General features: G+C 38.4%; 1 protein-coding gene across 1 annotated transcript in view; it reads right to left on the bottom strand.

Annotated features, from left to right (window-relative positions):
- ANOS1 (anosmin 1) overlaps positions 1-26,025 on the bottom strand; it is a 134,581-nt gene that overhangs the window by 45,446 nt on the left and 63,110 nt on the right. Inside the window, exons 3-6 of the mRNA XM_042038100.1 lie at positions 17,766-17,828; positions 14,397-14,619; positions 9,635-9,819; positions 2,455-2,584 (exon numbers count right to left, since the gene is read on the bottom strand). Coding sequence (XP_041894034.1) covers positions 2,455-2,584; positions 9,635-9,819; positions 14,397-14,619; positions 17,766-17,828 — 601 coding nt within the window. The remainder of the gene's footprint in view (positions 1-2,454; positions 2,585-9,634; positions 9,820-14,396; positions 14,620-17,765; positions 17,829-26,025) is intronic.

The following is a 26,025-nucleotide window of genomic DNA, read 5'->3' as shown; positions in this document are numbered from 1 at the left end:
CCTACCTGGGGACATGGAGGCTAAAAGATACCAATCGAAGCATCCCAGTATCATTCCCAGCAGTCAGCACCTAGCAGTCAGCATCTTCACATGAGTCACCTAGAGTGACTACACACTTCATCTGGCAAATACGACATCTTTATAACAACCACTGACAGTTCCACAGCCCCTAGAATGGCCAAATGAGCTGCCAGCCTAGGCTGACTGGGGCTATGAAGCTGATAGCTAACTGAACTCCCTGCTGCTTGTCTGACAATTCACAATCCTCTGCCAAGGGCTGGAGTTCAGATTTGAAAATAGTTATTTTGAGAGTTACAGAAGCCTTTTGAAGAATGCTGACTACATACTTTCTGCCATTATCAAAATTTTGGTTTATTAGGTAAGAGCATGCAGAGGTACTACTGACTCCCACTGCCCTTGTCACAAAGTCCTAAAAGTGCTCTCCACCTCCACTAGACAGCTGTGAGCAGTTTTCAAGGAGAGCAAGTGCTTCAGGGGTAGCTGCAGAGACCACAAGAGCACTCTGGTACTCATGTAAGGATTTCAAAACCACAAATTCCTGAAACACAAATTACTGCCAGCTGGAGGCTATTCTGAAGAAATACCCCTATGTGCTTATCCTGCTCTTACAGTTATCCAGAAACCCACCTCTGGCTGGGGTCAGGTTCTGGGCTGAAGAGACCTTCAGGATGACTTACCATGGACATTCTTATATTCATTAGCAAGGATGGTATTTTAAGAATGGCTAGCACACTCAGCAGGGGACGAACTTTTTTGAAAGTAATACAAGTCGTGCCTGAAAATGTCATGTTCAAGCCAAAACCTCAGTGCTACCATGATATACCTTTATGTAACTGCAGTAATAGTGCTTTCAAGCAGAATACTTGGGAAATATTCACAAACTCAGTAAAACAACCATCAGTGATCTCAATTTAAAAGAAAGTTGGTGCCAGATTCAGCAACTGCTGTAGCTGCTGAAGTGCTGTTCAAGAAGTAAAGAGAAAGGTACTGCTGCTGAAGAGTCCTTACAGTAAGCTCAACACAGCCCGAAGGAACTGTACTATTTTATGTGACTCAAATGCTATGCTACTTAAGTATAATAAATTCTTAAAATAATACTTCTTTTATACATTAAAAGGTTTGTGGTCACAGAAGTAATGGGACAGCTATGCCGGCGAACCTTCCTACCACAAATATGGTTAGAGCACCAAAAAAATTATTAAGGCTAATAATAATAATATACTTATTCAGTAAGTGATTAAACCTTCCATACCAGCAAAAGTACTTACTTGCATCCCTTTATAAATACACCTCCAAAACGATTTTTTTCTAGGACTGACTATGGCCAAACAGCAAGCTAAAAGCCAGCACAGGAACCCAAAGATGGCAACTGCCTGTACTGCAAGAGAATGCTGTCAGAAGAAAGAGGAGGAAATACATTCCTCAAAGTATGCAAAGTTACATCAGTGTAAAGATTCTGTCACTACTAAAATAACAAGTCTTTCTATTAGAAACTATTTCTATCAGTAGAGTGAATAGTGCTGGAGCTCATTCTTCGGCACTGAAGTCAACTGCCATGGCCTGGCTATGCCCACATTATCAACTGCCTTTAAGAGAGGGTGACTGACCACATCCAGATCACCTGTCTAATGGAAATAGTTTCTGTCCTGTGCTAACCCCTATACTATGCCTACAAGTCATCTGGGAAAATTTTTTTCTTCATGTTGGTCAAAAGCCCACCAGGGAGAGTGCCAGGAACTCCACAGGATGGGAGAACCATTTCTATCCATCCCCCAACTACCATTTACTTGTACAGAAATAGTTTTCAAAGTTATTTCATTACCCAACCAGTTGCAAAACCAGAACTACCAACAAAAATTCCTACAATACTTTGTGGATCATCAGGCATGCCTTTATAATGAACAGAAACATGCTGCTTTGTATTTATGCCGTTTTTTATTCCTAAGCACTTAAAATTAGTGCTAGCAAGGGGAAAGTTTTATTAAGAGGGTCCAAAGTTCCATCAAAACAATGCTGCTACGATTGTTTAGATACAGGCAACAAAATATTCCAGTACTCTACTAAACATATGATAATAACCTATTTCTCATAACTAAAAAGAAAAAAAGATAAACCTCTTGGATTAACACACTGAAACCCAAGTTCCTTCATGTCTCATGGTCAGGGTCACGTAGTTTGATACCAATCACGTGGAAAATGTTTCAAAGGAGTTCTATTCATGGAGACCCTTACTGATAAAAGAATAATAACACTTCAACTTTCAATTCATTTGCTGACTTCAAACAAATCTCACACCATTTCTAAAGTCAATGGCAAAACTACTCAAGAACCCACCTGTTAAAAACCTTCTGCCACAAAAGCAGGCAGATCAGGCTGTGCTCCAGGTGTGAGTGAGAGGAACGTGAGTACCAGAACGCTTGAGGGAAAACTCACCTTTGGAGGAACGGAAGTGCTTGCTGGGTGCTGTGAAGCCCCTCGTCCCGTGCACGTTCACAGCAGCCACGCGGAACTGGTACCACCTGCTCGCTCGGATGTCCGGCAGCCGAACCCGCTCGTCCGTAGTCTGGTGGGGAAAATGTCACACTTACATTGGTTGTTCTGGTTACCTACCATCTGCTGTGCCACACCAGTCAGTCTGGCTGAGGACACACTGGCATCACAGGCTGTATGCAACCACCCCACCTGACTCCAGCCATCACTCTGCACTGCAAAGCATTTACAGCTGTGAACAAAATCTAATTTTACAGTGCATTGCAGGTCTCTTCTGGAAAACGCAGCCTTTAGAAAACTGGTGAAGTTTTAAATTCACAAAATTAGTTTTGCAGTTATCACAACCTTCACCAGTGTTTAGGGTCTAACTGTGTCAGGTGTTGATGTTTCAGGGAACTCATTGCCCCAGGTCACAGGACTGATTTCTTCAATTCTCAATCCTCAGAGAATTAGGGGTCCAAAATATCTTAATGAAATCCACTGCTGTGAGAATCCATTTTTTCTAGGTCACAGGAAACACAAAATTCTCAGGTAATGAATGTAAGGCCTTCATCACATCTTTGGCACTTATGTCAAAAAGACACTTACAGCCTTAACTCTTCCCTGAAGACCTTTCTCAGGTCATAGGAGCTGACCTTTTCTCCAACAACACCTACTGAGATTGCCAGTGTCAGGAGTTCAATTTCCAAATTCTGCAGAGAGAACCACTGAAATGTGGCATAAGCATAGATACACTCTGAACCTTTTCAGTAGAAGTGCTTTACACATTCATATTCTGAGCCCTGCCTTCCTCGGTTTTTTTACCCCATTAAACTTTTGAAGAGCTATGTTTTGCATTTTTTCTTTTTTTTTTTTTTTTCCCCTAAGGTACAAACACCAGAACTGAACACAGCCTCCTGGTAACCACTGAATCACTTCCAAATACAGAAGATGTAGCATTTTTGTAGAACTCATCAAAAACACATCCACTCGGAAATTTTACTTTTACAATTACCTCTCAATTACTCAGTTTTCAATTTATTTTAGGATGTCATGTTTACTACATTTTGATTTAATTTTTTAATCAAAGTAATGCACGAACCTGAACCAGATGTCATGTATATGTCTAAATATATTACACAATCATTACTGATTCCCTTTACTGACCAAACATGCAAGCTCATTAAAAATGCTGTTATATCAATTTATTTTTACAAGCTCTGTTCTATACAACTTCAAGAAGCCACCTTCCCTGTATAAGATTCAACATTACTTTTAGTGATACCAAGAAGTTCCCAAAAGAAGGCACAACATAATTTCTGCTTTTTGCTTCCTTTCAAACCTGTGTAAGAAACTAGCAGCCGCTGATATAATTCAAATAGCCAGAAACTGAGGAATTTGCTTCAGCTCTCCAGCAATGGCATTTTTAGAGCCCTGACAAATAAAATTTGTAGGTGCTATCCTGCACTTAGTCTCTTCATCTGGTGACAAACAAAATTTAAGGAAACAGGTGTATGTTTCCTTTGTGTGTGAATGTAAGGAAGAGGGAGCCTTTCTAAACCATATTATTGACTGCTCTCAGACTGCTAAGTGTTGTAGACTCTGAGCCCATCATATATTGCTGCTACTCAGAGTCCTTCTCCATTCAGACTACCGTATTTGTCTTCATAACTTAAGCAGGGATAACAGTCCTGACATTGCCTGCCTCATCTCCTTTCCTTTTTCAACTTTTGTGTTACCTGTAGAGTGAATTATCCAACCAAGGTTTCCCCCAGGGAAGAAAGAGCCTACCTGAATCAACTTTTGTTATTATTTTCATTTTATGGAGCACTCAAATGTCATTTTTTTCCAAGAGCCAGGTCCACATACTCAAGAACTTACAAATAAGACACAACCGTGAACTGAATATAAACTATTGCTATTAACAGAAAAAACCCCAAGGATATATTCAGGCTACTGCTGCAACTGAAAACAGGACCTGGACCAATATCTAATAATAAATAACTAGTTACAGTTTTGTGGGCTTTTAAAAACACATTTGCTGAACTTTGCTACAAGGCAAGCCTAATCTGAATAGACTTGATCCCAAATTCCTCAGCTCAGGAATCTTGCTTGTCACTGGCATCAGCTCAGCTATTCTGTTGATTAAAAGAAAGTATTTCAGTTGTGTCAGTTTCCTGTGGCAACCATGAAATACTGAAAAATCAAATAAACTGTCCATCCATAATGCCAAAATTATTTTAAGTTATGAACGTGCTTTGGGTCTATTACTTCCATCATTTGTTTTGTTGGCCAAGCTCCTGCTAAGCTCAGTGGCATGCAGGAGGTCTACCTCCAACTCACTCCCATGACATAAACTACTTTGGCACCTCTAAGTATCCTTTATATAGAATTAATAAATTTCAAGAAAGAACTAAGTACTACTGAGATATCTTACACTACCTTAATGCTATATCTAGTTTTTTTGATTTTGTTTAATTGCTTTAGTTTATTTATTTCTCACTATTTAAGCATGTTTGGGGTTGCAATCATAATATTCAGAGTCCTTTCAACATCTTTCACATTAAAACCCACTAAAAGCCATGCTGAGTGGTACTAAATAACTAATGGTCAAATTTCATCACACACCTAAAATTCTGTCTGAATATGAAAGAAAAAACCCAACAATTCTATTGAATGTTTTGAATGCGAGCATTTTTTTTTAAAGAATCATAAATAAAAGATAAAGAAAGAAAAGATCACCACTCAAATCATTACAGGATCATAATTACTGTTTATTTTGGCTATGCATTACCCATTTACTTAAAAGATGAATGTTTGGAAGGTAGCTTCAAATCCTAATAGGCATTTTATTTGGAATAAAATAATAAATGAGTCCTTGGACAAAATAACTGGCCAACATGTCCACCTTCAGTATCACACAAAGTTTAACAAAGATAAGGGAAGATCCCTATCAATTACATTAGGATACAACTTCATATAAAACCAGCATGTAATCTTAATGTCATAACCTGGACAAATATACAAAATAGCTTGACATTCCTTCTCAGAAGCTCATTTTAGGTCCAAGGGACAACAGGACACCTCCAGTGGCCAGAAAGAAGAAAGAGGTTGGGCGTGTGAGAATCTGGCTGAGACTTGCCTAGAGCTGCTACATTTAGGAAGCACTGAAAATTCTACTCCTCTTCCAGCAGCTCTTAACTGTTTAAATCCTGAGCCCTTTCCTGTAAGTAGTCCCCTCATCCTTGTCCTTCAAAAGGGGATTATCTGTTATTGTCTTCAACATACCTGCAGAAATCTCCCTCTGCTGCTCCTACAACTGAAAAATGATTAAAGTATTTGCCCAGAGCACGGATGACCTATCTTCAATTCCATCCTTTGTATGAGAGGCAGGGGAAGATATTCCCTAGAACCTTGGTTGGTGCATGCTATTTACAACTAGAACATGTTATATATTTACACGCAAACTGTTCCTTGGAGACAGAAAGGCTGAAAGTTAAAAATTATTGTAAGAGAAAGATGGGATTGACTAGGACTGGGAGGGAGAAGAAACAGAATATATGACCCAGCAGCATAGCAGTCTGACCATTCAGGTGGGATTCTTGTGTCAACACTACGAAGGGGTTAATATATGTAAAAAATTGGTGCACGAAAGTCTTTGCAGCAAAGCCTTCTACAGAGGACTCTCCTCTATCCAAGGATTACAGTAATCAATGGACTGCTTCACTGCACTCATTCCCTATTTTTCCCCACTATGAATCCTGGACTCCTTTCTGTAGTGCAAAGGTTTAATAGAAATAGGAGAGTTCAGCCTTACCCTGCTGAGTTCACAGCTCTACACCTTTGGAAACAACACAGTGATATAAGAATTTGCCTTTCAGAGAATGAAGGGATACCATCCAGGGTGTCACAAAAGCTGAGTTTATGTTTCCTCTGACACAAAAGAAATCTGACAGTGCTGTATCCACTACTCTATCAAAGGAGAGCAGACCTGCCCTATTTCATGTGAATGCAATCCCACACAAGGTGGGCACTCTCTAAGACTGCTTACCAAAGCCCCTCCTGGGACATGGGTAAAGAAACCTTTAGTGTACAGGACTGGTGATTAGCTCCAGCAGGTATTTCTCACTGTCACGGGCTGAGAACTTTCTTGTGATCCTCAGAAACAGAACTTTAGGTGTTTCAGAAACTTTAAGTTTTGAAAAAGATTAGCTGTCCACAGAGTTTAGACAATTGCAAGGTGGAGCACTAAGGACTGTCAAAATCAAGATATCAGTAAATACTCTCCCTTATTTGTTTCAGCATTGAACTGTACTAATAAATGTACTCACAACACTGTGCCCATATGTATATAGATATGTCTGTGTGTGTATACATGACATCCATTCACACAATGGAATGTGTTCTGTCTGAAAAGAACTGATCTGCCGTATTTTAATTAACTTAATGACATTATATTAATATGATTAAATACCTGAATTTCCAATGTAAGCAGTAATACTACTATTTTTAGAGAGAATTAGAGCCAAATGGAATGGTAAGTTTGTTCACAAGACATACAGTATTCCCATAGGATAATGCAGCAGCTCCTGCTCAGGTGGCTAAATCCTAAGTTATAGCAGTGTAGGAAATTTCACATAACACTTCGGACACCATACATCATAGCCAACTTGGCCAACTAGCATCTTAGATACCACAGTTTTTATATTAACCAATGGAAATTAGTCAAACAGTTACTTATATCAAGTTTTCCCCAAAATGTGCATTAAAAATACTAAAGTAAAAAAATCCCTTCCTCCTGAAGTGAAAAATGACTAAAATTGTTTTCAGTGTGTTTTCTATCCTTGTATAATTGGAGAGCAAAATAGACTGAGCCTTCTTCCTTAAAAAGAAAACATAAAAATGACACAACAAACACAGCACAATATAATAAAAAGCTTTTTCAAAATTATTGTTTCAATACAAAGTAAAAGTTTCTGTGAAACATGAGAAATTACTTACAAATTAGATCCTGAAAAGGCAATAGAGAACAGCAAGGTTTTTTTGAAATGTAAACAACTTAAAGTTATTGAAAATTATAGCCCCATTTCTTCTTGGACAGACAACAAAAATAAAATATTAGATGAGGAACTCTGATAAAATATCATGAAATTTCTTGTAAGAGGATGCAAACAATAACTTTGCACAATTATGCTACATATGGGGACAGGCATAGAGAAATTCAGATCCTCATCCACAGCCTGTTTGATCTTTGATTGCTTTTTACACGGTCTCTGGCTTAAGTTGCAGAGTAACGCAAGAGCCAGAATCATCTCCCCTGGACTGAGATGCTCTAGGAGTTCTCAGCTGAATGGCTGAGCTCTTCTCAGCCTTTGCCTATAATTAAGGTCTCATACCCCAATGTTTTGGAATCATACAAGAAAAAAATCTCAGTTATACAGACAAGAAAAGCCTGGAGGCTGTGCACACAGTCACTTTAGTTAGACTGGATATCCATCCTTGTTGCTGATACTACAAAATAAATTCTATCACATTTATTCTATCAAACGAATTTGAATGCCTGGTGGGATGTCTAAAACTACAAACACCATGGAGGTACCCCACTCTACAGAGACAGAAATTCTGATTACTAGCACCCTTCAAGGGTGCCCAGCCTCCATGTCCCATAAGGTACACACAGTTCACAATGCCAGTCAGGCATCCTGAAGTGTGCTTTGAACTGACATCCCCAGTGGGGTCCATCACACAATCAAATTTGTGTCTCTTGTGATGCAGAAGGGACAGGGAAGTTGTCAGAAAGATGTCAGTCAGAGGAGGCTTCTCCTGCCACAGTGATTAACTCAGATCCTTCTGCCTGCATTCACCAGATGCCAGGAGAGGCAGCTGTCAGGGTTCTTACTGCTCTTGCGCAGGAACATGTTTCTGAAACACTCTCTCCTCTAGATCCACTGCAAGGCAGGGGTTCATGTATGTTCAGCTACTGTAGAGTATATATGGCTCATGTTTCCAAAAATGTGCATGGGGTCTGTTCCTGGGATGAGAAATAGCACAGCACTGTGCTCCCTTTGCAGCCTGGATTCACCAGCCATAACAGCTGGGCTTCTACAGTCTGGCACACACACATGGTACAGTAACAGTGAGGAATAAGTTGGATCTGGCACGTTTTTGCTACTTGGTATTTTCCTTGTAACAAAGGCAGGAGGTTGTTTCCTGGAATGGAGAATGCAGGTTCAAGACCTGCACCTTCAGCTGAGAGATAATGAGTCACTGCGACTTGATCAGTTTTGGAGATGCTCCCTTGGGCTTGCACAAGCAAAGTTTCCTGCCAGGGTCTGCTCCAGAGGGCTTTTCCTGAGCAAGACACCAACATAGTGACAGCTCCCTGTAGCACCACACTGAAGGTAAGAAATTCACTTCTGAGTGTTCAGTGTCACAAGCTTGACATTATTGTAAGACAGCATTTTCCTACACAATGTGAATTGAGAATGAACACAAATTGTCACGGAATTTAAATCCCTTACTTTATTTTGCGGATGGTTCTACTTATTCTCCCTTTCCTTTTTTTTCCTCGCTATAATGACATTTTGCAGATCTTTTCAAAATCAACATTTTACTTTTCCTGTCAGCAGGGATGAGGGTGAAGCAGTAAGATAAATGATTGGAATGCTGCCATACAGGTGGACTGTCAGCATGGCAAAAAACAGATTGAAACTGGGAAGGAACTAAGTGAAAATTCATGCTCTGTTGGCTGCTTCTCATTAAGAAACATTTGCTCATGAATCTTGCATTTTCAGTCCGGATTGCACTGAGTGATAAGAGCATGACATCATAGACTCTACTGAGTTGGAGAGGGTCACACCTGAAAAAAACAACTTTACAAACAATAAAGGTTTTAGTCTTTTTTTTTCACTCTTTTTTTTGGTTTGGTTTGGGTTTTTTTCAAAGATAAATAGCCTTTTTACCAGCTGCATTTCTTAACTTTTGACAAGACCCAAGCCATGCCACGGACACTGTGCAATGAGTCCCACTGGCCTCAAAAAGACTATGTCTCTTATGTGCTTCCTTGAATGGATTTTGGTCTCTAATCCTACATTTTTCAAGAGATTTGTGACTTTCTGATCCATGTCACTTACAAAGAACTGACCTGTGCCACAGTTTGCCAGTTCGTAGCATCATCCTCACTTGGATGGATTCCTTGATTCCACCTTCTCTGAACAACATAGATCACAGGCTCAATGGAAATATTGAATTTTGAAGACCACTTCACCTCCAGGTCTCCAGACTGATGTTCTACGAATTTTAACTCTTTCCGGGGTTTCAGTGGAACACCTGTAGTGGGATTGTACAGACAAAAATATATGAGTAATTTACAAGATACGATTAAGCCATTTGTAGATGAAGCTGTATAAAAAAATAATTTGAAAAAAAGACTGTTTGTCAGAGAGAAGGCCAAAACGGAGGAATGATAAGCATGGAAGTTCCAGAAGTGTTCACAGCTAACCTATCTCTGCTGACATTAAACTTTGTTTTTAAAAAAATCTTCAAAATCATTTCTTTATTTCATTAAAAAACTAAAGGATGTGAAAGTCATAAGTTAAAACTGACTTTACAGAAAACACTTCCCAAATACAGCTGGGACAAAGATCCCTTTGATCGCCAGCAGAATCATCTATACCTGTTGTTCAGTTTTTCACCCAATTTATCCTTAAATACATCTAATAACAAAATTTCCACAGCATCACCTAGTAGTCTGTTTCACTACTTATCCATCCTTGCTACAAAAAGCTTTCTCACTACCTTGTTTAGTCTCCTCAGCTGCATCACAAACTCAATACCAGTCCAAGTTGTTCATGGATCATGGGGAACAGATTCTTTCTTTTATCTATAAAGAAGCTTTTCATGTACTGCAAGACTGTTATTATGCTTCTGAATGTTTTCTTCTTCAGTCTAATAACCACAGTGCACTCTATTTCCCTTTAAAATCAGTGTTCCCAGACCTCTGTTCACTCTTGCAGTTGTCTCTGGAGACTCTCCAGTTGCCCAACAGCCCTTCTCCAGAGTCAAGCCTAAAACTGGATGCAGACTGTGTCCAAGCTCTTAGCAGCGCAGACCAGTGAAGCGTGATTATTTCATACATCTTACATTAGTCTGATGTACTTAAGAAAGCTGTTTGCTTCTCTGTGGCTGCATGATCTTATTGACTCACATGCTGCAGCTGTACTGCCTAATGTACTGCTCTCTGAAGAGCTAGGAAAGGTAATTCCAAGACATCTTGGAATAGACAGATCTAACGTATATTGTCGAACTGTTGCATTTCAGAGAAAAATATATCTTCTAAAAATATTACTGTAATTTCTCATTACACAGTGACACCAAAGGACAGTTATTTCTGCTCTTTATACTGCCAGTAATACCACCTTTTTGAAAACATCTGCAGTAGCTTGAAGGAAAAAACAACCCTTCAAATTTGGCATCTTTTGATTAAATCAACAAATCAAGTGTCAAGATACATTTCTCTAGACAGATGTTAGGAACACTTATATTTGAGTGTGCAGCATTTTTTCAATTGAGGATATGTCACAAATAAGATTTCTATGTTGACATACAAACCTTCTTAGCAAGTTATCATATACACTTTAGTTATTTCGTTGTTTCAGTGGCTGTCCACATAAGGCCAGCTGTATATATTGGTTAGATAAATTGTTTCCTACTCAGTCTGCCACAGATGACTGAGTACCAAAATTTCCTCAGGTGAACAACTTTTATATTTTAACAGATCTTCTTATAAATCTGAGTATACAAGTAGCTCCAAGCAAATGAAAATGATCTTGTAGATCTTCAAGAAACCTAAGGTCCACCTGAAAAAATACAGTATCTGAATTTGGTTATCACAGCAGTTTAGACCCTGGATATCCTTCAACAGCCTGAAGTCTTAGTCTAACATAACGAACATGACTATGGATTTCCACATTTGCAAATCCTTCTTTAGTTATGATACACAATAATCCTACAATCTGCATGTTAAGAAAACTTCCATCTGCTTTGCATTAGGGGCAGTTGGATTCACTTGATTGCAAGTATCTCGGCCTCTCTGGTGTTACGTAATCGCATGCAGATGGAGAGCGGAAGCGCAAACAATGAGAGCACAGTACAAGTGCATTTGAAAATACTTTTGTAGAACCAGCACCATCAGTTTAATATCCAGATGTGAAGATCCAATTACTCTTCAATGTGCCTTTTATTATTTTAAATGGTCAGCTCCTTTTTGTGTGCTGGAACAAATTAGTCCTCAGTCAGCAGTGCTCCAAAGTGTCCATTAGTCCAAAGTCTGCAGTGCTTAACCAAAGGATTCAAATCACTGATCACTGTATGTGTGCAATAGCAAACTCCAGGAAAAATGTTTCTAAAGGTGTCTTTCAAACAGCACATCCATCTCTGTGCCATGAAAAATAAGTGCACATTGGTCTGTCATGAAAACCTGTATCTTAAACATTGGTTCCCCAGAATTCCATGGAGGGCTTTATAAAGGGTATGTCCACGGCATCACTACAATTGTAAACACAATTGTGCAAGGACTCAGAGATGGACACTTTCAAAACTGTACACTATGTTTATAATACAAAACTATTTTTCTTTAAGTATGAAAACAGTCATTGTTTATGGGTGACCATCTGACCCCAGTTACCCTATCATAATCTTGCCACACCATCAGATCCTTTGAATGTCCCAATCTTCTCTTCACAATTTACCTTTTTTTACACAGATCTGCAGAGACACTTTCTCAAGTCCTTCACTAGTTGAGACAGTGTAAAGAAGGAGGATGAGGCCAATGACAGAAGACTAGGAGAGAACATTTAGTATCTTCACTAAAGGGACATAAATATGTGAAGACTACATAACCAATTAGTAATATTCCCAACAGAGATGAAAAAATGCTTGTTACATTAATCCAAAAACATTTGTAATATGTCCTTGTGGTAGTGTACTTACATGAATTTTTTTTTAGGATTGGACTTTAGCACTCAGTAGCAAATTCAGTTTGGAAATCCAGCAAATCAGACAGGAATTTTATATCTGCTGCTGTAACTAATCTCCAGAGCCTGATCAACAGTAAAACTATAGAAACTTCTGTAGACTCTTAGATTCAATCTGAGTTCATTTTCAAGCTGTGAGTGCTGTCAAAATGATAAGAATAAGTACTGAACTTATTCACTAGATCTTAGTCATGCTTGCAGAGTTTGCTCTTCCTTAGTGACAGGAAGGTCATTTACCCCTGGAGGAAATGAATAGCAAGCCTGCTCCACTTCTATTTGTCTTTTGTTGCAGAAAGACAGGTTGAAGAGGCTAATTAGCTGAATTCATCAGCCGAGAAGGCAGTAGGGTATTGAGCTTGCCCTTCCTCTGCAAGACATATATGCTCTTACAAGCCAGCACCTCCTGCAGATTGGTGATAAGATGTTAGGGAAGGTTAGTTCTGCTGCCATTTAATCAGGCCAAACAGAGGAAACCTTCCAGTGTGCAGTTACAGAACGTATCGTATCGTGTCACGTGCTGTGTCAGCTCCAGCAGAACTTAATCTTGCTCTATTTGTTTGTTTGTTTTTACCTTTTCCAGTTGTTACATTTACTGGAATGCTTTGTAGTTGTGGCATGGAGCTTGATCATGTAATCATTGCATGATGTAATGTAAATCATTACATACATAACATGAATGCCTGTTTACCACTCAGGTCATTTGTCTCAATAAGACAAAATAAATAAATAAGTGATTCATTTTAATAACTTTCATTTTGAAAGGTGCTATCTCCTGGTGTGTACTAATTCCTTATAGTTTTAAAGGGGCTACTCTAAAGAATCCTGCAAACAAGAGAGATTCCCTTCTGGACACACTGAAAAAAATTTACTAATATTTTAGTTAAAATAATGAACTTAAAAATAAATTCACCATCTTCTTTACCTGTTTTATCACATTTCCCTCCACAGATGGAAATAAGCATGGATTTGGACCTAAGCCTGGAGCTTAGATCAGAGTTCTGCTGATTAGGCTCCCACAGAGAGTCCACGCTATCTGATTAATAAGTGCATTACTAAATAATATTTACTTTTTATCAATGACATAAGAAGAATTGATTTCTAACAAAAACACCAACTGTGGGAATAAGAATATGCTGTTCACAAATGCTTATTTTTCTGCGTTAGGAGAACATTTTTCAAATATTTCCATGTATAAAGCTTTTTTAAATTCCAGTAAATTAAAATCTCGAATTTGTCTAAGCCAAAAATTTCTTAGCTTATATGTTCTTTTCAAAGGATGTCACAGAAGAGGTTTTTTCACCAAATCTCAGGACTCAAATCAATTAAAAATGTTTGAATAAGATTGCCTTAGATTTAAATAATGAATTTTTATATATATATATATCGATATTATAATCTCTCACTATGTTGTTCTGTGTTGATTTCTTCTTTTACCAGATTATTTCACAGTCCCTACTTGGTAGTCCCATCTGCTTGCCTTATAGACATAAATGTTTTTTCTGATTAATAGGACCTGAACTGTCTATCATTAAATATTTTCCTGCTATATTCTCTCTCATCTGCATCAAATTAAGTGAGATTTCACCTAAATTGATAAAGTTTCTTCTGCTTAAGATGACTCATCATAGCCACACATTTACATTCCACAGATTTCCAGACATGGGCTTCACAAAGGGGAAAAAAATCAGAAATTTAAACAACATTTCTCTGTAGCTTTCCACCCTGTCACTGTCAGCCACCTCTCTACAGGCATCTCTCCTTTTTCCTCCCATCCATACAAACTCCCAGCAAATGGAAGCCCCGGTTTACTAGGAGACTTCATTATGGCCTGAAGTTATTAGCCTAGTATGAGTACATATTAATAATCCATACCTTTGTACAGATTTTTTGGAATTTGGCACGTATGACCACATCCATTGGAACAGCATTTCTTCACTCCAGAACATTCAATATCAGCTTCACAGCTTTCAACACAGGCAGCTGCAAAACCACTGGCTTTCTCAGGTGCTGGGCAGTCCCCTTGCTTCACAGACAGGATGTACTTAAGGAATTCACAGCTAGTTAAGCATTCATAATTCTTCTTGGGGAAAAGAGGCTAAAAGAAAAACAGACCAAGTGTATGTTTTCAACAGGAACAACCAAAAAAGAAACCCCTAAAAAACCCAACCAAACCCCACCAAAGAAAAAATGTCAAAAATTTTTCCAAGACCTCCTAAAGGATTATTCAGATTTTCAGCTTTTGCAAGACTATCCCCGAAGATTTATATACTCAAGCCACTTCTAAAAAAGCATTGCAAGTAGAGAATGATGAATTCCCTCAAGTAAGACCACCATATTTAATGGAACAATGTTGTTTATATCTGCCAACTTTCCCTTGTTTTCGTCACATTGACTGGCTATAAAGTTGCTCAACGACAGATTAAAAACATTCCCAAAACAAAGAGGAAGCAATGGTCAGACAGTCTGCTTTTTTTGGACTACCCCACATTCCTTCTTCGTATTTTACAACATTTTCCCCACAATATCTGATGTAATGCCACTCTAGATAAATAAGAGAAATCTTGTTTCATTATACTGTTTGAACTAAGTCGGCTAAGAGAAGATTTTGCAGCATCTTTATGTTCTTGCCAGCGTATTAGTAATTGTATAATTCTTCATGGAACTGGAACTGCATTTATGATAAAATTGTCAGCAGAAAATACAAATTAAAATAAGCTTTAAATATATGGATTAAAGATCAAAGAAAATGCTACTTCCTTGAGAAATCTACTCCTAGATATTTAAGAAGACGTTTCAATGCATAGACATTTTACAGCATATGTAATACACAGAGGTTTGCAAGGTCCACTCAAAACAATATTTAAAATAGTATCTAGAACCCTGGGAGAATATTGTGTGTGACATGGAAATTACATCTCCTCTTTGTTTACTTTGGTGCAGAGCCAGCTAAAGTGATTCCATCAGAATAATTGTAACATGTAATTGGCATTGTCTGTAGCTGGCCTTTCTATACCAGAGCAACCAAAAACCTTCCAGCCCGACAAATGTGGTTTACAGGTTCCTAAGCCTATACAGGAGGTATAACCCACTCTCTATCCAACTACTCATGTAACTTCTGAAGCTCCTTCCATATTCAAATGTTTCACTTTCTTGTTTTTACTGTTCCCATATTTCTGGCAAAATGAGGAAGACTCAGCTATTACAGAGGCCTAGGTGTTTCACAGCCTACTCATTCTCTAAAGTCAGTGTGGCCCAAGAATGTACCCCTACATTACCTCTCCCATCTTTTCATACAGAACCGTCCAGAATCTTTGAATCAGGCTTTCAAGGATGGATTTGGGTGCTACAGGCTTGACCAGCCTAAACGCTGCAAAAACGAGCACTCTATGTCTCTTACTGACCCCAGTGATTCTTGGACATGCACTCCTGCTGTTTCCCAATTGGAATGCACCTGATGCCATGGTTATCCAGTTAAAAAGCTAAACGAGCAGCAAACTGAATTGATAGGAAAAAAAAGGAATCAGATAAACTGTCCTTCACACATAAGGTTCCCTTTAACATTCAGTAGTACACTCATTTGGTAGATAAGAAGTAACACATGAAGCAGAGACTTTGAGAAACACAAAGCTAAACTGTTGCTTCCAGATTTTTTACAAAATACAAAAAGATTGAAAACACTCTCAGAGGAAAACAGCCTCGTTTAACTCAATGTCTATGGAGTATACATGAGTCTGAAAGAAAAGAAAGTGGTCCCAGGCTTTTGTGTTTGAAGCTAATTTCAAATCCTAAAACATCACAAATTTGCAGCTACTTAATTAAAAATGTTATAGCTCCCTGAGGCATAATACGTCCTCAAGGCTTCTCCTCCTCACCCTATTTCACAGCTCATTTTTCAGTTAGCTGCTAAATGTGCGGCTCCTCATTATGGGCCTTTGAAGTTCTAAATTTAGCTTTAACCACAAAACACTAATCAAAGAAGGATGCTCACTGTTTTAACTACAATATAACAGTGTTCTACAAATGTTTTCCTTTTAAACCAATTTTATACATATTTTCACCCATATCTGGAAACATACAGCCTGAGTGAAGAGCGATATACAAGAACAACATAAATTAGATCCACTAAAACTGCTTTTTTACAGTACTCTAGAATTTTGTATATGAGAATGTAGCAAATAATCTGGGTTAAAAAACTCTTACGAGGCTTGGTTTTCATGATAAACTTTTACTTTGTCTTCTACCGTAACTACATAGATCAGTAATTCAGTAATCCCTATTAACACACTGTTGCAGCTGAAATTTTTTTAGCTGAAATTACAGCTTTTCCAAATCATCTTCATGATGCTTAAAATCATTTAAACATAGGACATTCTCTTATACCAGAAAAAGAGTGTCCACAGTAAAGAGAGAGGAATTAAATCAGTGTACCAGTAAAACCAGTATATCAATTAAGGTCACTTCTAATTTTTTATAGGAAAAGATTAAAATCTTCCTAGGAATTCATTTTCATAGACTTGAACATATTTGAACCTTTTTTATAATAAGGCAACTTGCTATTGAGCTGATACTTCCATTTTGAACTAAAAAACACTTAAGAACTGTAACAGATCACTTCCACCAACTCAGGGCCATGTTTCAAATTCAATAAAAAATCTTCGTTCTAGTTTGACTGATTCAGGTTTGCTTCTTCACAGATTATTCTGATAGATGGTTCAAAAACAGTTTTCAAAATATTTGTTCCTGAATAATTATGTATTTTGTTATTAGTCTTCTGAACTTCAATCCAGTTACTCCTGGGCAACTACTCTTTTAGAAATCAGACTGACTTTCCCATCAGGAAAGTCATCTGTTCTAGCTATCCTGCACCAGGATTTTTCACACAATGACATTTTAACTTTTAAACAAAGATTGTCTTTCTTACACATGGCCAGAAAAGACAGAAGGCTAAGTGGTAGAAATAGCATCTTACAGGAGGGACGTAACAGCACCTTCTGAGAGATGCTCTGTAAGTGTGACTGGGTCCAGTCTTTAAAGTACAAGTTGAGATAAATCATTTGGTCAGAAAAAAACCCCTTTTTAAACTCAAAATTAATATGGCTACATTGTTATATGTGTATCCTTTCAAATGAAGGCAAATGCTGTAAAAATACCATGGTTTTCAGCTGTCTCCTTGAAGCTAATAATTTAAATTAAAGAGACTGCTAGAACAAAGTGAGAGAGCGTGCCCTTGGGCTGACCTACCTCACAGAAGCTTTGGCAATGGTTTTTCTTCAGGTCCCAGGACTCTTTGCAGGGCTCCAGGCACTAGGAAGAAACAGGAGGCAGAAAAGTGTCAGAAAGAGAATGAAATAAACAACCACAAATAACCTTATTTCTTCTCCAGTTTTGTGGCCCACAGGAAGTTAATAATCCACTTCTCCTGGGGATAAGATTGTGTCATTGAGTCATGGTGTCAGAGCAAGGTCATGACAAGTCATGGTTAGATTACAAGAAATATTTTCGGTATTTCTTACAGTACAAAGCAATTGACTCACTTGTTTATTATGTCATCCTATTTTCCAACTTATTGGATGTAGCTCTTAACATCATTTAACACCATGTTCCTGGATCACAGAGACAATATCAAAAGCACTACTCTGAACTACAGAAAGTGAAATCTCCTCACTGACCAGCCTAAAGATTAGACAGGCACATTGCCTTCCCAAGCGAGAAACTATTTCATCAAGCTATGGAGTAAACTCAGCAGAGGTTTAAAAACTATTTCTGTATAAACAGACAATGTTCACTGGTCTGTTAGCAAAACCACTTTATTTCAAGTACCATATTATCATTACTTCAACTTCTACTGCAATGGTTATACAGAGAGCTGAGATTCAAACTCTGCCAAACACAGCTAAGCTTCACAGCACAGCATACAGAAAAATCCTACTGTTAAGAGCATTTACAACAGCTGAAACATAAATTCAGATTCATATCCAGAAACCTTTTCTCTTCCTTTGTTAGACATAAAATATTGGAAAGTACTGGCATTGTTGGGAGTTAATAACACCTACTCCTCCTGGTAAGAGTGGAGGATTATTGTACCAAAAAGAAAGGCCTTTGACATGTAATGCAGTATTTATGTAATTTCCTCTTATGCATAGTATTCGATTGGATCAATACACATTTATGCTATTCAAAATCAAACATGAATACATACAGGCTGCACCTCAGTGGTACACCTGTATCATTAATGTAGTAAAAACAACAGTGTTTTAAAAATCAGACATTTTTCTTACTAGCAACAAAGCCTAAAAATGTAATAAAACCATTAGTCACAGAGATTACATATTTCAGGAACACAAAATACCACTCTAGCATTTTCTTGATACATATTTTTGTATTTTAGACTCAGTTTCTAGCTCTTCAAAATTCACAATGTGTTGTACACAGAGTAATTAGAAGGATACATTACAAAATGTCACTGAACTCAGTGAATTCAATTAATTCCACAATGTTGTTCCTCCTGTGGGATAGATACTGCACATTCAAGCCCAGTTCCACTGTCATGTCCTTTTACACCTCTCCTGTTCAACGGATTTAGTCCAAAAATTACTGAGGTATAAGTGGTTTAAAGACTAAATGAGAGACATTTTGACCACTCTGGGATTTTGCCAGTGGTGCCCAAGGATGCCAGGTTTGTTGTTCAAGGTGTTTGCACCAGTTTTTACCTGCCATGCAAGGCTCCAGCACCTGGAGCCTCATCCGGCTGTTGCTCTGTTTCAATAATCACTCAGGACAGCCCAAGCTACTTTCACTGGCCCCCAGCACCTCCTGCCTCAGGGCAGGCAGAGACAATGGGCATCTTCGAAGGGAAGATGGACAAAATGAACCAGGGCTGAGCAGTACCCTGCAATCCAACTGCTCTCAGAATAAGTCAAGGAAAACAGATGATGGAGCCTGTCAAAAGGCCTGCATAGGCTCTCACAGACTCTGATTAGGGTACACAATTACCTAAACACTTACATAAACAAAAAAATCTCCATACTCCTCCTGTGAGGAGTCCTCAGAGCACCAGGCTAGCCTGGCACCACAGGCAGCTGCAGAAGCAGACTGCCTGCCTTTAATGGAGCTGTGCCATTGTACCATGTCGGGTGAAGAGTAACTGCTAGCAGACAAAAATGTTGCCAATAGAAGATTTGGAATCGTCTTGTTAAAAATGTAGTTATTAACCTTGCAATAGCAAAGATGAGAACACCTCACGAACACAGGTCTGTGCACTTATCCCCTTGGCTAATCTGTTATGAGCTTTCCGTGAAATGGGAAGCTGGGAACACTGAAAGCTTGGATCCAGGTCTCACCTTTGAGTCCTTGACTTATAATGCAAATGAGCGGAGATCTTGAGATCCCTCCCATTGTCTGGTGATCTGATTCAGGATAAGGAGTAATCTAGGCAAAGCAGCACCTGGCAGCTGGTTTGGGCTTTACTTTATCTAATAAAAAAAAAATACCTTGCAGACATAGCCACCTGCCCCCAGAAGCTAAGCTTAGGCATGTAGATGGCAGACCTCCAGCCAGCAGCAGGGCAGTGGCACTGGGAGCATCCCAGCAGTGCACTTGGAAAGTGCCACTGGTCAATAGGAGCCATCACTGACTCTGCCCTGGCACCACATGGGCTCTGCACTGCTGAGGCAGGATGTGAAACACAGCACTGAACATTGCAGGCCAGTGGCACTCATCAGAAGATGACGGGTGTCAATCACACCGACCTTGATAACTCAAATCCTCCTAAAGAGCTTGTTTCAACAACCCCAGTGCTTAAATCTGGAAGTTGGAGGCTTTTATTCTTCATCCAGACTGCTGCAGAGTTGTTATTCAGTACTAAAAGCCAAAACAACTGCTAATAGAAAGCACTCCAGTATTTGTCATGCTTTGAAACTGGGGGGGTGTGTGTGTACATATGCACACTCTCACAGGTACAAATCCAAGCATAATATAATACTACAGACCTGCTGATATTTCCACTGCATAAAATTAGAAACAAAAGCAAAATATGGTTTCATTCAAGGAAAAAGGGTTGCGATTGCTTTAAAATATTTTGGGTTGTATTTTTTATTTCATCTTTTTAAAAAAATTTGCATTTAAGGGCCATGTTAGAAAATTCTTTTCCGTTCTAATTTTTAACCTATAAGTAAAGCAACCAGGAAATTAGCATACGATGCATGCCATTTACATTAATTAGTAAAGGGATTTTCAAAATAAGTCTACCAACACTTTTGCTTAGAAAATGATGCCTTTGACCTGAATGGGAGAGAATTACACCAACACAGAACTTTTCAAAATCTAATTAATTGCAAAACATCATTTAAGTACTGAATACATATTTATTAGAATACTATATTTAAATTAAATGGCTGTATATGACATTTTTAACTACTTAAACAGCAAAAAAATAATTTATTTCAGAGTAGAAGTGACTACCCACAATATTTTTGTCAAAAAAGGCTTTTTCCTTCATCAGAGTAGAAACCAAGTCATATGCAAACTGTTGTAAAAACGATGGAATCTAAGTGTTACAGGTGGAATATTATTATTCTTTTCATTATCATTCACCGTTCCCACTGCTTCCAACATCAAGGTCAGAAATGAATGGCTTATGTTTACAATATATATACAATATAAGTGCTTTGCTGTCCTATGGAACCTAATCAAATGGAACTTAGATGGTTGGGAGAAAAAAAAAGGAACAAAACACCTTTCACTGTACAGTCTTCTAATAACTGGCCATGTCATGAGGAAAAGCACTTGAAAAATGTACATGCTCACTATCAGGCACTAAGCAGAGAACAGGGTTGGGAATTTACCCAAAGTCAAAGGAGGATACAGTGTTCATCAGTCCTAGAGAGAATGATTTTGTGATGGGTACATTTAAATATGCACCCAGTGGAACGAGAAAAGTGATTTTGAATCTGTAAATCTCAGCACAGTGGCAGTAAATGTAAACAGAAACAGGCAGCAAGAGAGAAATAATTACTTTGATATTTGGTTTTTTTAATCGTCATCTTTCTCAAAAATCAGACTGTGAGATCTCTGAAGAACAGTAAATGCACAGCTGCACATTTACCTAGTTCAAACCAATTAATAGCATGCTAGCTTGGTGAAAAATATTAGGACTCTGGCTGCCCATTTCAGGAATGTACATCATTTTTGTCAATTCATTTTATAAAAGCCTATTTATACATTTGTCTCTCAACTTCCTGTGTTAATTCATGTCCTCCTAAACTTTTAGATGGTATAAGATTCAAGGCAAATTACTTGCATTCTGCATATTAAAATGAAAGAAGCGTTTGGTTTTGAAACTCAAGTTAGATACACTTATATTAAAGATCCCCTTCCTATTTTTTTTAATCTCCAGTTTAAATCTCTTTCCAGCACTAAGGTATGGGCTGTTTACTTACCCAAAAAACACAGGTGTGACTGTATGTTATAAAATTAAAAGCTCAAGTAGACAGGACTATATGCAGTGAGAATTTCAAGAGTGAAGAATCCTATATAGGCAGGTAGGTGAATCTCATTTCCACAGTGGATCATTCTCGATGCTCTCCAAAACCCACACTGGATAGCTTGACTGATTCCAAGGCTGCACAAGAGCACTGCCCCATGGGAGTGGCTCATGGTATCACATAGTATTGCACTCAGCTTGTGGGCACCCTTCCTAGTGACCAAGTGCCAAAGATAGGCACTGCAGCACTTCAGGTATAAGCAATTTCAGGTGCTCATACACCCTATCGGGTCAGGCACCCACTGTACACATCTATCTTGTTTAAAATAAACCATTAGAAGTAGAGCTAACCTAAAAAATGTCAGTTACTGAGGCTGAAAAAAATCCATGAACCCAAAGAGAAGGGTTCAACTGCAGAATCAGTAGCTGTCATATTAGCTTGTGGTTGATATATGCTGTTCAAGATGCCTCTGAACACTTTGTGAGATCCATTTTATGCCGAGTCAGTCTCTTGCTTCTTTTCCCTCTCCTCCCTCATTAGCAGAATGAATCATCAGAGCACTAGCCATCAACTTTCTAGAATTCAGTGTGACATTTTAGCTCTGTGCTACTATAAGCTGGGATAGAGTTAATTTTCTTCACGGTAGCTAGTATGAGATGTGCTTTGGATTTGTCCTGGAAGCAGTGCTAACACAGGGATGTTCTTGTCACTGCTGAGCAGTGCTTGCAAGTGCTTACATACAAGGCCTTTTCTGCTCCTCACCCCATCCCACCAGCGAGGTCTGGGGGTGCAGATGGAGTTGGGAGGGGACACAGCAGGGACAGTTGATCCCAACTGACCCAAGGGATATATATCCTATGGCATTGTGCTCAGCACATAGTGATGGGGAAAGAAGGAAGGGGACGGTATTCAAAGTGATGGCATCTGTCCTCCCAAGTCACTGTTACATGTGATGGAGCCTGGCTTTCCTGAGGATGGCTGAACACCTGCCTGCTAATAGGAAGCAGTGAATGAATTCATTATAAAACTGTCTTCATCTCAAACCACAAGTTTTATCACTTTTACTCCTCTGATTCTCTACCCCCATCATGGGAATTGACTGAGAGGCTGTGTGGGGCTAAGTTGTCAGCTTGGTTTAAACCACAACCAACTCCTACAATTCAGTTACATTTAATGTAGACTAGGAGAGGTTTACATATCTTCAAAACTTTGAAAGCCTAATAGAAACATTATTTGTTGCGTAAAATAGCAGTTTCATGCGGCTACCTGGAATTACTCCTCTGTATATGTTAAAGAGGTTCTCATGAGAATTACACTAGTAATATATTTCCCTAGTAACTGAATAAACAAAAGGGTTAAATGACAGAGAATGGTTCCCTGTCTGTGTTGCCTGTTTTCTCTCCTGTAGGTCAGTGAGCATCATGATTTGGTGAAAAGGAGTGATTTTGTATTCGAGGATCAAGTCTTAATTAAATTAGTTACAGTTGGGGTTATTCTGTGACATTATCATGTACACTGGGAACCCAGCTGATACTGTCTGAAAGTATTGCTAATTGTGGAGCTGGTTTTGAATGAAAGCCAGGTCTTAGGTTTTAAATAGTTAGGGGGTTTCAGATTTCTTGAAATGTGCTTTTGTTGTTCTACATCGATAACATCCTGACGTGGATTGTGGTGGGATAGATGATAAGGAACAGTTTGCTAATGTAGAATTTATCATCTGCAAATACTACTTTATTCTAATTAATAAATGTGTATATATATATAAAGAAAAATCCTTCATTTGTAATCAACATTCAGACAGTGTAATCTTATGCTTTAGGACTAATGATTACTTTGTATTTTTTATAAGTCTACTGCTCAGAACAAGGAAACAACAAAATGGCTGGCACAGAAATAAACGGGTCAATTATGTCTCTCTTGGAGGTGCAGCTACAGCTACTTTAACTATTCTGAATCCTCAACAACTGTAAGGTAAAACAATGCAGCACAAACCTCCAGGGTCCTAGAGTAGCAATTAGGAACTGGTAGGGACAAGGAACAGCAGACACATGGCCACCATCACATTATATTGTAACACACTGCACAAGGGTGTACCTGTAGGTTAGGATTAATCTGAGGTTAACACCCTAAGAGACTTTTCTGGTTAATTCACATGGAACCTCATGCAAAGCAATTTGCCATTAAAAGTACCAAGGGTTAGGTTGTGAGAATATAGCGTTTTGTGTTGAGTTTTAACATCAAAACCGAAGAGGGAGTATAAGCTATTCAGTTCTGATCTTAGTCAACAGGAATGAGAATTGTATTTCCTGGCAGATTTTGGCATATTCCTTATGAAAAGAATAACAAAACTGCATAACAGAAACACAAAAACCACTATGTATACAACTGGGATTTATTTTTATTAATTCTTATCTAAGTAGGATGACATATACAACCTGCAGGTGAAATATGGAACTTAAGACATATCGCTTACTTTAGATAAGAAATACTTTTAAAAATTACATTTCTAAACCAGCATTAAAAAGTTTAACTTCTGTTTCCACATCCAAGAAGTGCACCCTCAATAAACAGAAAGTGTTTCTGCAGGTGGGACTGTCAGTGTCTCATAGCAGACCACTGCAACAGCCACTTCACCAAGCCTTGCAGAACATACCTATAGTATTTTCAATTATGAATTCTGAAGGACATAGAAAAAAAATGTTCAAAATAACATCCAGAGAAGTAAGAAAAGGACAATACAATGACACATTTCTTTGAAGCTCTGTTTTGCTACTTTAGCAGAGATGTGGTCAAAACCTTGACTACAGCTCTGTTCACTCAGCCTCATACAAGGCTTAGAAACACAGCTTGTGAAGCAAACTACAGTTCTAGGTGCAACTGTCTCCTATCTGTTATCAGCACTTTGGAGAGTGGTCTGGTCATTCAAATGGTTATTTCAGAGCAGAATGGAACATTTCTGAGAAATTCGACTGGATGCAAAGTTGAGCAGCATAGTTTAAACTGCTATAGCAAATAGCTGCATTTGATGTGTATTTATTTTACTTGGGTGTGGAGGCACTGAAAGCACACACATGGACAGGCATTACCACTCTCCATGGTTATGCAAACTTACTAGTATCAAATTAGGACTTAAAGTAAAGGAAATATTCTGAAGAGCCAATTGTTGGTTATCTAACAAAAACGTGAGCTTGAAACATTTGTTTTTCTTAATTGCCCAGCTCATTTCAGTACACAACATCGGGGTGCCAGTCCCACAATAGTAACTGTTAGCAATTTGAGTTACTGAATACCTTCAATACCCTAAGCAAATAAAGGAAGCCTTATGACCTGACTAGGAACAGTACCAGCATTTCCTGGAACAGAGATAGGGAAAGGGCTAGTCCCACTGTATCAGTTAAGTCTGTCAGACCCTTACATATACAAAGTAGCATTACAGGCTTTGTTCCTAAAATTATGGCACCAGAAAGACCAAGACCGTTGCCAAGAACTTCAGGTCAAATATTCTGGAAGTCCATGCAGCCTTTGTTTTTAATTCCCAAAATTAAACAGAAAGTAAAAGCTGCCAGAAAAGTTGTACATGCACTGAAGGCAAGAATCACTGAAAGTGTTGAAAAAGTAACTGTTTTGACATAAAATGGTAAGTAAATTACTCAAAAAAAAAAAAAAAGAGGGGAATTCATATCATCACATTGTAGCTGAAATGCAGCAGTTTCAACCATAATCCTTTTAGAATGAAAATAACTTTCAACACTGACAGCTTGGTATCTATCTGTATAGCTTAGCTGTCTGGCATGTTAAATTTTGCCAGCAGAAGTGTCTGTTTGAAAGGACAGAATAATCCTAGGACTCTTTTCACGTTTCTATTCTTTGTTACCAAGTCAAAATCATGGCCACCAATGTCAACAGAAAATTGGCTCCCAAACATTAGTCCATCCCTCATTTAGTTCTTGTGAAAATTTGTTTACAGGGGTTTGTACCAGCATATGAAACTGGGACACATATTTTCTTCTCTTTTCCTG

This window comes from Corvus kubaryi, unplaced genomic scaffold (assembly GCF_017639235.1).
Source record: "Corvus kubaryi isolate FWS band 111438036 unplaced genomic scaffold, C.kubaryi_AGA036_p1.0 133, whole genome shotgun sequence".
Taxonomy (NCBI): Eukaryota; Metazoa; Chordata; class Aves; order Passeriformes; family Corvidae; genus Corvus; species Corvus kubaryi.
This window is presented reverse-complemented; position numbering and strand designations above follow the sequence as displayed.